The 12138-nt window shown below is 39.3% G+C and overlaps 1 protein-coding gene across 9 annotated transcripts in view; it reads right to left on the bottom strand.

Annotated features, from left to right (window-relative positions):
* Positions 1-12138, bottom strand: part of atxn2 (ataxin 2) — an 80339-nt gene that overhangs the window by 51376 nt on the left and 16825 nt on the right. For 5 of the 9 annotated variants that reach the window (XM_078227434.1, XM_078227435.1, XM_078227436.1 and 2 more), the window contains exon 5: positions 7738-7752. The exons of the other annotated variants lie outside the window; for them this stretch is intronic. In XM_078227434.1, coding sequence (XP_078083560.1) covers positions 7738-7752 — 15 coding nt within the window. The remainder of the gene's footprint in view (positions 1-7737; positions 7753-12138) is intronic. 9 annotated transcript variants of the gene reach the window in all.

The following is a 12138-nucleotide window of genomic DNA, read 5'->3' as shown; positions in this document are numbered from 1 at the left end:
CATTTTATGCCCACAGGACTAAACCCAAGGAACGGAACTCTTGACTGATGAAAGCGTGTATTAAGTAGTCAAAAATCAACAGTTACTATTATTGATTTGATACTTTCAGCTCTGAGGAACACACCATATCAAGTTCATTATCATTTTTTGTTCAGCATTAGTCCCATCCCACCTCTTCTGCAGATCTTCCTAGAGTACACAATCCATTACTCCAGATGGCAGAACAATGTGACCTGTGCTCATGGCACTCTGTAATGTGTTCCAAATGGAATGCAACAGCAATCTCCAATGGTATTTCCCCATTTCCCCAAAAATGGGATAGCATCTGGTCTCCACTTTGTACTTTGCAAAAGGTCATAGCCAAGATGGAAACTGCGAATGGAAAAGCATAGCCATTGTCCATATTTTGGCATGGGGTAGTGTGAGCTAGATGCAGGTAATGCAGTTAGCGTCGAGTCAGCTGATTTTAGCTAGAGCAACAATAAGTATTGCAATGAACCTCAGTCCCATGGGCTCAGCCATAGGGGAAAAATGGTCAACAAGGGATCATAATCATGGTCACAATCTAATCACCCATGCAGTAATGGCATGGGCATGAATGGATTCAAGGGAGTCAGAATCCCTAAACTGGTCAAGTAAATGGATATTATTCTACATAAAGGAACACACGTGAAAAATACCCGCTTTTGTTTGTGTTAATGGAACACTAACTCAAGAGTCAGTGCTTTCAGGATCCGAAGGGAGAAATGTGACAGAAAAAAAACACTCCAATTCGAGAGATTAGAAAAGATAATCAAGTTTGGACGTGTTTAATTTTGTGCACACACATTGAACATTACAAGGTAATTCAAAGGGGGACAGAAGGGTTTCTTCTTAAATAGAAAACAGACAGCTTATGATAAACAAACGTCACACCTAACAGGGTTAGTTGTACGAAATCACACCAAAGCACTGATTAATTCCCAGGATTAAAGTGAAAGCTATTGTTCAGAAAATGCATGAAGGATCCATAACATTCGGGTGTCTTTCTACTTGATACATCACATGTTTCTTTCAGCATAGATGAAATGCAAGGAGGTTTGACTAACCAAAAATTACAGCAGAGAGAAGGATTTTAGATTCATCAGGACTGTCAGCCCCCTGAAGAGAATTCAGTCAGTTCAATTCTTGCTTCTTTCCCTTACCCCTTTTAATGTTTTAATCAAATATTTATCCAGCCACACTTCAGAAGGTGTCATAGATTTTGGTTCCATCATGGTTTGTTTTAAACATTGCATGTCTGAATTCTACTTGCACATTCATGAATTTGTGTTCCTTTGATAATCTTAAACTATGACTTATAGTTTTGGACCAGCAAAAAAACGTTTTTCTTCATTTACCTGACTATAACCCCCCAATTTTGAGCATCTCCATCAAATCTCCTCTTAAGCCTTTCATAACAGCAGCCCCAGTTTCTTCGCTGGGTGCATATTTGGCAAGTAGCTCAAACACAAGGCTTCATGTTTTGAATTACATCAGATTCTCAAGCTAGGTCGTAACTGCCAGCAGAGCCCAAATCTATGATGCCACCAGTCATAGCCCTTGGTTGTGTTTCACAGCCTCTGATCTGTACAGACATCAATGCAGAGCTGTAACATTTTCTGCAGGTACATTTGGCATGGTAAGGAAATTTGGCATGTCCGCTACAACTCTCACCAACTGCTACTTATGCACCATAGAAAGCATTCACAGTTGGTATTGGCTCCTGTCTAAGACTGCAAAAAACTACAAAAGGGCTATGAACAAAGCCCAGTCCATCACTCAAAACAGCCTTCCATCCATTGAAACTGTCTACACTTCCCGCTGCCTCGGAAAAGCAGCCAGCATAATCAAGGATCCCATGTACCCCGGACATACTCTCTTCCAACTTCTTCTGCTGGGAAAAAGATCCACCTTCTTCCGCTGGGAAAAAGATCCACCTTCTTCCGTATAAAAGTCTGAGATCACATACCAACCGACTCAAAAACAGCTTCTTCCCTGCTTCCATTAGACTTTTGAATGGACCTATCGCTCATTAAGTTGATCTTTCTCTACACCCTAGCTATGACTGTAACACTACATTCTGCACTCTCTTTCCTTTTCTGTGAATGGTATGCTTTGTTTGTATAACGTGCAAGAAACAATACTTTTCACTGTAACCCAATACGTGACCATAATAAATCAAATTCATAGAATCTCTCGCTAATTCACCTAACCTACACATCTTTGGACTGTGGGAGGAAACCGGAGCACCCGGAGGAAATCCATGCAGATACAGGGTGAACATATGCAAACTCCAAACAGCCAGTCACCCAAGGCCGAAGTTGAACCTAGGTCCTAGCGCTGTGAAGTAGCAGTGCTAACCACTTTGCCACCATGCCATCCCTTAACAACTAATATACAAGACAGCGATAGACAGAAACATGCCGCCACTTAACTAATATATAAGGCAGGGACTGACAGAAACAGTAACCATTAATCTGCCTCTACTTTCTTCTGACAAGCTGCAACACCTGCGAATAGGCATGGTGTACCAGAGTATCAAACAAGCTCATTCCTGCCGCATGCATCTCATAACACTGCCATCACTTCTTCTATTAACCATGGGTTAACTGAGCTGCACCAGCTAACTTAGTAGTTACTTCTGTTCTATTCTTTTGTTCACTTAATTTTACCTGTTATTTCTTTAGAATTATAAAATCCCTACAGTGCAGAAGAGGCCATTCAGCCTATAAAGTCTGTACTGACTGAGGGAGTATTTTAGGCCCGCTCCCCCACCCTATCCCGTAAACCCACACATTTCCTTAATCTAACCTTGGTACACTAACAGACAATTTAGCATGGCCAATCCACCTCGGAAACCAGAGCAGCCCAAGGAAACTCATGCAGACACGGGGAGAATGTGCAAACTCCATACAGACAGTTACCCAAGGCCAGAATTGAACCCAGGTCCCTGGAGCTGTGAGGCAACAGTGCTAACCACTGTGCCACCCTCCCCCTTCAGCATTTGCTTTCCAAATTAAAAAAGTCTCCCATTACTGCCACTTATCTTTCAGCGTCCACATCTTGAATGTGTTACAACCCTCAATTTGATATCCTCCTGATCAAAGCTAAAGCTGCACGAGGGACATGCCAAGAATGATGGTGGGCAATGAGCAACCAGCATTGCACTAATTTCTAAACTGACAGATAATTGATTATTTGACACAAGATTGGAAGGATAAAGTATCCAACAACACCCAAGACAGAAATATTGAAAGCGGTATTGGGCTATGTGAATTGCTAATATTTTGACAAAAGGAAAACATTTTTACATATTCACGCTAACATGGGCTAATCCATAGGTAGCTGGCGGGGAATTAACAGAAAGCTTTCTTTTTACCTGGCATTCTGAGGATAGGTCGTTTAAGCAAGACCCCAGTGTCATGGCTAATTTCTTTGGGAAAGTTGAGGAATTTTCCTCAGTGCTTATTTGTGTTTATCCTAGCGGTGTTGTAAACAGCTGTTTTTTTAAACCTGGTTTGGTTGATGCATTTGGAGCTATCGCTTGTTTCATGGTGGCAAAAAATTAATCGGTTGCAATCATCTTCTTAAACACAAGGTAAAATTGGAAAAGTGCAAAATGGGTCAAATGGAGTCAAGCCCAGTGTCACATTAAATACAATGTAAATTCTGTAACACCTGTAACTCTATGACCCTTAATATTTGAATTGTATTTAACAATGCTTTGCTTCTGTTAAATTACACTAACCTAATGATCCAAAGGTTCAAGATATCGCATGAAAATGTATGATATTTAATTTAGTGTAGTACAAATTGATACTGTAATCTATTTCCTAAATCACAAAAGGTGGCCTTCAGAAAGCTATTTATACATTAAAACCATTAGGCTAACCACAGAAGAACATAAGAAATAGGAGGAGTAGGCCATCTAGCCCCTCAAGCCTGCTCCGCTATTCAATAAGATCATGGCTGATCTGATAGTGGGTTCAGTTCCACTTACCCGCCTACTCCCCATAACCCTTAATTCCCTTAATGGTTAAAAATCTATGTGACTTAAACACATTTAACGAGGTAGCCTCTACTGCTTCATTGGGCAGAGAATTCCAAAGATTCACTACCCTCTGGGAGAAGAAGTTCCTCCTCAACTCTGTTCTAAATTGACTCCCCCGTATTTTCAGGCTATGCCCCCTAGTTCTTGTTTCCATTGTAAGTGGAAATAACCTCACTGCCTCTACCCTGTCTAGCCCCTTCATTATCTTATATGTCTCTAGAAGATCTCCCCTCAACCTTCTAAACTCCAATGAGTACAGGCCCAGTCTACTCAATCTCTCCTCATAAACTAACCCCCTCATCTCCGGAATCAACCTGGTGAACCTTCTCTGTACCCCCTCCAAAGCTAATATATCCTTTCTTAAATAAGGGGACCAAATTTGTACACAGTACTCTAGGTGCGGCCTCACCAGTACCCTGTACAGTTGCAGCATGACCTCCCTGCTTTTATACTCCATCCCTCTCACGATAAAGGCCAACATTCCATTTGCCTTCTTGATTACCTGCTGCACCTGCAAACTGAGTTTTTGTGATTCATGCACAAGGACCCCCAGGTCCCTCTGCACAGTAGCATGTTGTAATTTTTCACCGTTTAAATAATAGTCCATTTTACTATTATTCCTTCCAAAGTGGATAACCTCACACTTACCAACGTTATACTCCATCTGCCAGATCCTTGCCCACTCACTTAGCCTATCCAAATCTCTCTGCAGACTTTCCGCATCCTCCACGCAATTCGCTTTCCCACTCATCTTTGTGTCATCCACAAACTTTGTTACCCTACACTCGGTCCCCTCCTCCAGATCGTCTATGTATATGGTAAATAGTTGAGGCCCCAGCACCGATCCCTGCGGCACGCCACAAGTCACTGATTGCCAACCAGAAAAGCACCCATTTATTCCGACTCTCTGCTTTCTGTTAGATAGCCAATCCTCAATCCACGCTAACACTTTACCCCCAACTCAGTGTACCTTTATCTTATGCAGCAACCTTTTGTGAGGCACCTTATCGAATGCCTTCTGGAAATCTAAATACACCACATCCACTGGTTCCCCTCCGTCAACCGCACTCGTTATATCCTCAAAAAATTCCAGTAAATTAGTCAAACATGACTTTCCCTTCATGAATCCATGCTGCGTCTGCTTGATTGAACCATTCTTTTCCAGGTGTCCTGCTATTTCTTCCTTAATGATAGATTCCAGCATTTTCCCAACTATGGATGTTAAGCTAACCGGCCTGTAGTTACCTGCCTTTTGTCTACCTCCTTTTTTAAACAGTGGCGTTACATTAGCTGTTTTCCAATCAGCTGGCACCTCCCCAGAGTCCAGTGAATTTTGATAAAATTACAACTAATGCATTTATTACTTCTGCCGGTTCTTTTAGTACCCTGGGATGCATTCCATCCGGACCAGGGGACTCGTCTACCTTTAGTCCCATTAGCCTACCCAGCAGTACCTCTTTAGTAATAGTGATCGTTTTTAGGTCCTCACCCCCTACAGTCCCATGACCGTCAATTATTGGTATGCTATTTGTGTCCTCCACTGTGAAGGCCAACACAAAAAACTTGTTCAAGGCCTCGGCCATTTCCTCGTTTCCTATTATTAAATCCCCCTTCTCATCTTCTAAGGAACCAACATTTACTTTAGCCACTCTTTTCCGTTTTATATATTTGTAAAAACTTTTACTATCAGTTTTTATATTTTGTGCTAGTTTACTTTTATAATCTATCTTTCCTTTCTTTATTGCTTTCTTAGTAGTTCTTTGTTGTTTTTTAAAGCCTTCCCAATCTTCTAGTTCCCCACTAATTTTGGCCACTCTGTATGCATTGGTTTTTAATTTGATACTCTCCTTTATTTCCTTAGTTATCCATGGCTGGTTATCCCTTTTCTTACATTCCTTCTTTTTCACTGGAATATATTTTCGCTTGAGTACTGAGAAAAATCTCCTTAAAAATCCTCCACTGTTCCTCAACTGCCCCACCAATTAGTCTGTGTTCCCAGTCTACATTAGCCAACTCTGCCCTCATCCTATTGTAATCCCCCTTGTTCAAGTAGAGGACACTGGTTTGGGACCCTACTTTCTCAACCTCCATCTCTCATTTGCCAATGTATTATAATCAAAACAATGTGTGCATTTTCCACTCCTTAACATTACCATTAAACTGTAAGTTTTACATATATTATAGAAATCATTCCAATCCCTCAAGTAATTCTACTACAGCAGGCAATTAAACCATACAAAGTGCAAATGGACCCAAAGTTGTATTTGTTCAGCAATAGTAAATTCAAGGTACACATGACAATTGAAAGGGGCAGGACACAGTAGAAGGTGACATTCATTCATATTGCTGGCTCTACAAACAGCTGTGAAAATATCACTAGAATAGAATTTGTTTGGTTTATATTATGTCATGGATCTGAAAATGATGGCTGTGACCATGCAATTTAAAATAAGACAGACCAGTTTATAGATTTCATCTGCTCAAATAGCCCAGCATCAGTACTTGCTATAAAAAAGATAAAAACGGGATACAAAATATATTGTTACCTGCTTCAAAAAGAAAGCCTTTAGAAATATTACAGGCACAACCATGTGCTTTGTATAATCGCTGAGCATGCTAAACAAACCAAAAATCTTTTGTTTCATTTCAGCAACTTTATGTGGCCCTAACGACGCTGAAAAACTGCATTGATGTACAAATACCAAAAATTATATTCTGAAGAGCGAGATTCAACTCAATGTTAACTCTGTTTCACTCTTCACAGATGCAGTCAGACTTGCTGAATATTTCCAACATTTTCTGCTTTTTCTGCAGTTCACTCCTAAAATTCTCCTGATTCTTTTAGGGCAATTTGCTGAAATAGCCTTCAGTGCTTCCAGTGTATATATTTTTTTTGTTTTTGTGCAATTTTTAATCATGATATATTGAAACAAATGCTTTAGAAAACACATTTTTTTTAAAGAATAAAAGTTGCAGTATTTAAGTTATTAATGCTAAATTTAGTGTTTTAGAAGTATACCAACTTTTTTACTGTGACTTGTAAATGCTACTATCTTAATACAATATGACATTTCTATGTTTATACAAGTTTTCTTGTAAATAGGCTCTTTTACTGAGGGGCAAAAACAGTGACTTAAAAATGAAACCCTTTTACAGTTCGCCAAATTAGGTATTTGTTCATCAGAAAACTATAGTAAATCAATTGCAAGCACTTTCTTTCTGAAATGTAAGCCATTACATACTTATTTTCTTTTAAATCGATTATTGGAAATGATATCTATACAAGTTAATGCACAATTTTATACAATTGCAATGTTTATAATTTAAGGTGCACATTCTTGTCTCCAACTAAAGGATGAATGCCAATAGGTATTTGTAGAATACTTCATTATAGTTTAACGGCCACTAAGGTGAAGTTGGTTTCCCCAGTCAGCTCAACAAATCAATTCAGACTACAAATCCAAATGAATTTTTCTCGAAGCAGATATTGAATATTTTTAGCTTGGGGGTCATTTGAATTTTAACATACAAATGTTGAGGATGTACTGCTACTTTAATGTAGTTCATATGTAGATGATGTTAAGCTTAGAATCAATTTCAAACAAATGGGACAATGTTAATATACACACATATGGTTATAAAAACAAAGTAAACGTCAGAATTACCTGTTTCAGATGGAACTACAGAGATCAGAAAGAGAAGGTGGAAAAAAGAAACAATATCAGTAAAACAAATATATATTAAGGATCAAGATGAACAATCTGCCTGTCAGGTATAATTAACTGTGACATTCACTTATTAAAAATACTGTGCATGGGCTTGCTAAAGTGAGGGGGTGACCATGCATGAAACAGTTTTCTTCATCTTGTATTGAAGCTACAGCAGTGATCACAGCATATGGAAAACAGCACCTATTTCATGATAGCAAATTTCAGTGCGCGCAAGTGGGCAGATGCGGTGATGGGGTGGGGGCAGAGTGCATGAGACGGCAGGTGGATGCAGGGTGAAGGTCAGAGAGAGTGAGAGAAAGAGAGAGACACATACACAAAGACAGACAAAAAAAAAGGAAAGAGAAGACAAAAACTAAGTTGGGGCTTGACCAAATGTTCCACCACACTGGCTCTGCTATTTGCTTAGCTGCCCGAAGATCATTTATTGCTAGGATCAAATCTCAGGACTGTCGAACACTGGATCTTTTTTTACATCACCTGCATTCAATACATGAAGTCCTTTGTAGGACTTCTAAAGTCCAATTAATAAACTAATAAGTATTTTCATATTACTTTAAAAAGTTAAACCAGCAGAAGGGGATTATCAATTTATGAAAACTAACTTCAAAACTCAGTCCAACCAGTTTCATGTTGCACAAGTGGATTTCCACAAAGATAGGTGCTTCACCCAGATATTGTTATCACTAAATTAATGGATATATTTCTTCCACAAATTATTAGGAACTATAACTTTGCTGTTGCAATAGTGTTGAAAAGTAGACCACTATTAATGAAAATTGTAAAATCAAAGGTTCTTCAAGCAAAGTTGAAAGAGGGAGAGATTTGTTTCACTATTTAAATTGTTTCATTACTGTGTTCTGCGCGTATCAGAGCTCCAAGTAATGTGCTCAGATCGATTCTGAAATATATTTTAGGACTCTATTTCTGAATGAAGGATATATTTTACAGCAGCTATACCAGGTCATTGCTGCAGTAGTTCCTCTACGCAACTATTTCAGTTGCTTTCCTCGATCATAAAGTTAGAATTGGGGCCATTTGCTGATAATTACACTGTTCAGCCTAAATCACTTCCTCAGATAATGAAGCAGTCTCTGCCCACATGCAGCAGGTTCAGGAGATCATGCACACTTAAGACTTCTAAGTGGTAGGTGCATTCATGCTACAAATACCAGAAAATGACTACTTCCAATACAAAAAAGCTAAATCTTCCCTGGATAATAAATGGTATTACCATTAATCCATCAACATCCTAGAGGCTCACCATTGTCAGAAACCACGAGCCTGGTGCAATATTCTTCATTTGTCAGGATATAGGCCAAGAGATGATGCAGAGAAGATTCACCAAAATATTGCCTGGGCTGGAGCGTTTCAACTATGGAGAGAGACTGGTCAAGCTAGGGGTGTTTTCCTTAAAGCGGAGAAGGCTGAGGAGGACGCGATCAAGGTGTATAAAATTATTAGGGATGTAGATAGGAAGGAACATTTCCCATTAGTAGAGGGGTCAATAACCAGGGAACATAAATTTAAGTTAAGGGGCAGGAGATTTAGAGGGGATTTGAGGAAAGGTTTTTTCACCCAGAGGATGGTGGGAATCTGGCACTTACTGCCTGAAAGGGTGGTAGAGGCAGGAACTCTCAACATTTAAAAAGCATTTAGATGAGCACTTGAAATGCCATGGCATACAAAGCTATGGATCAAATCCTGAAAAAAATGGATTAGAATAAATGGGTGCTTGATGGCTGGTGCAGACATGATAGGCCAAAGGGCCTCTTTTTGTGCTGTAAAACTCTTATATGTGCAGTTACAGCACAAGTAGCTCAACACCATCCAGAAGAAAGCAGTCTGCTTAATCCACATCCCATCTATCAGCTTAAATATTCACTCCCTTCACCACTGGCGTCCCATGGCTGCAACGTGCCTACAAACGCAAACGAGCAAATCATCAAGGCTCTTTCAGCAGCACTTCAAAACCTTCATCCAGAAGAGCCTGGGTAACAGGTACATAAGTCTTAAGTCTCCATCTCCCATCTATCTATTAACTATCCACTATCACTTCATTGTAGCTAGATCTAAATCCTGGAACTACCCACTTAATAGCATTGGAGGAATACCTTCACCACACGGGACAGCAGTGGCTGAAGGAGGCAGCTTAACGCTACCTTCTCACTGGCAACTAAGGATGGACAATAAATGCCAATCTTGCCATTGTGCATATGTGTATATTCAGAGAATTAAATATTAAAAAGCAGATTAGGATGCTGAAAAATATCAAACAGACTCGCACAACTTTCAATGTCAAATTAAATTTGGCTTAAAATACAATTTAATAAGCGAATTAAAATACTCAGCCTGTAATTAAGATCAGCCAAGCAACAACAACAAATGCATTTTCCAATCTGCTTCGGAGTAGGGTGGTCTTTCTACCAACCAGAAGTATACTAAGAACTCAGAACATCCAACTGCTGACCATTACACTTTTTCTACAGTCAAAGAATATAACATTCTGGCAGCAATAGCATTCTATAATTCTGTGGATGGTCATTTAATTTTCGTTTTATAGGGAAAGCAGGAACGACAGCCAACAAATTTCAAGAAGCTAGGGTACACGATTACTGCCATCAGGATTTTTCATCCATTGATTATGAATGGGCAGAGAAACTATCCCTTTGGATCAAAACCATCCCAAACCACTGCTCTGCCAAGTCTCCAATATTAACTAATTATTTTAGTAAGTAAATTGCCTAGTTCCTCTGCAGCTACGAATGCAATGGTTACTTGATATTGTAATGAGTTTTAAATAAAGGCAGTAATTTATTGATTTAACCAGAGTAATTTCATTTACTAGTAAGGCTAATTTAAATCTCAGTGGGTGTTTCCCATAGTAGGTGCGAATCATACATTAAATTTAAGTTATGACTCAATTATTGGATATGAAATTTGCACATAATTTTATTAAAACAGTTACGGACCTGCAAGAATTAAAAAAAAGAGAGTTATGACCACCACTATAACAAGCATTTAGCTTTGTAAAGCCCAAATATTTAGAATTGCATCTCACCTCCTGACTCCCCAAAGCCTGTCCTCCATCTACAGGGCACAAATCAGGAATGTGATGGAATACTCTCCACTTTCCTGATCAGTGCAGCTTCAACAACATTCAAGAGACTTGACACCAACTAGGACAAAGCAGCCCGCTTGATTAGCACCCCAATCTACCAGCCTCAACATTCACTCCACTCCCTCCACCACTAACTCAGCGGCAAGAGTGTGTATCATCTACAAGATGCACTACAGCAACTCACCAAAGCTCCTTCAACAGGTCCTTCCAAACCAGGGATCAGTATCACCAAGAAGAACAAGGATAGCAGGTGCATTGGACCACCACTACCTGCAAGTTCCCCTCCCATGTCACACACCATCCTGACTTGGAATTATATCGCCGCCATTCCTTCATTGTCACTGGGTCAAAATGCTGGAACGCCCTTCCTAACAACACTGTGGGCGCACCTGCATCATACAGACTACAATGGTTCAAGGCATCAGCTTACCACCACTTTCTCAACAGCAATTAGGGATGCGCAAGAAATGCTGGTTTAGCCAGCAAGTCCACATCCCGTAAAAGAATGAAAACATATTTTCACTACTTTAGTTAAAATGTGAAGAGAATATGCAAAATATTACTGTAAAATTGCCAGTTATGTCAAAATGAACTTCTCGAAAGATATTATAAAAATGTTTCGATATTCTGATGCTTCTATAATGACAAATTACAGATACTTGAATGGATCATGTCAGGTCATAATTTGGACAGCAAGTGCTCACGTGTTTTCAACATCCTTCCACCCGAATAAAAAAACGGACATGGAGTCAATCAAATTTGGAATAGCCAATGAGAGGAACCTTTACTTTCCAAATTAAATATTTTGATTTCAGCTAGAATTTTTTTTGTTTAAATAATTCTAATAATTTTTAAACTATAAACTGAATGAAAATGAATATTGTAATATTGGTGCTTTTATTGTGCTGTTGACAGTTGTTCTCACAAATCTATGGGGAGACTCATTAAACAGATTGATTGGAATTTATTATATACTTCTTTGCATGCCTTTTCATGGTAGGTGTTCAAAACAAAAGTTTTGACCAGAGGTGAATGTGGGCAGGAGTATGGGCACATTAACAAATTCACTTCAAATATATCATCTTACCAAACTGCTGGCTTGCTCCCATATCATTGGATAAAGCAAATTTTAATGCCCATAATTGCTCTTCTGAGCGTGTATTATTTTCTACCTGCAGGTGCAATGCTGCCAGCCCAAATACTATGGCTGAAGTTGA

The sequence above is a fragment of the Mustelus asterias genome, chromosome 13 (assembly GCF_964213995.1).
Source record: "Mustelus asterias chromosome 13, sMusAst1.hap1.1, whole genome shotgun sequence".
Taxonomy (NCBI): domain Eukaryota; kingdom Metazoa; phylum Chordata; class Chondrichthyes; order Carcharhiniformes; family Triakidae; genus Mustelus; species Mustelus asterias.
This window is presented reverse-complemented; position numbering and strand designations above follow the sequence as displayed.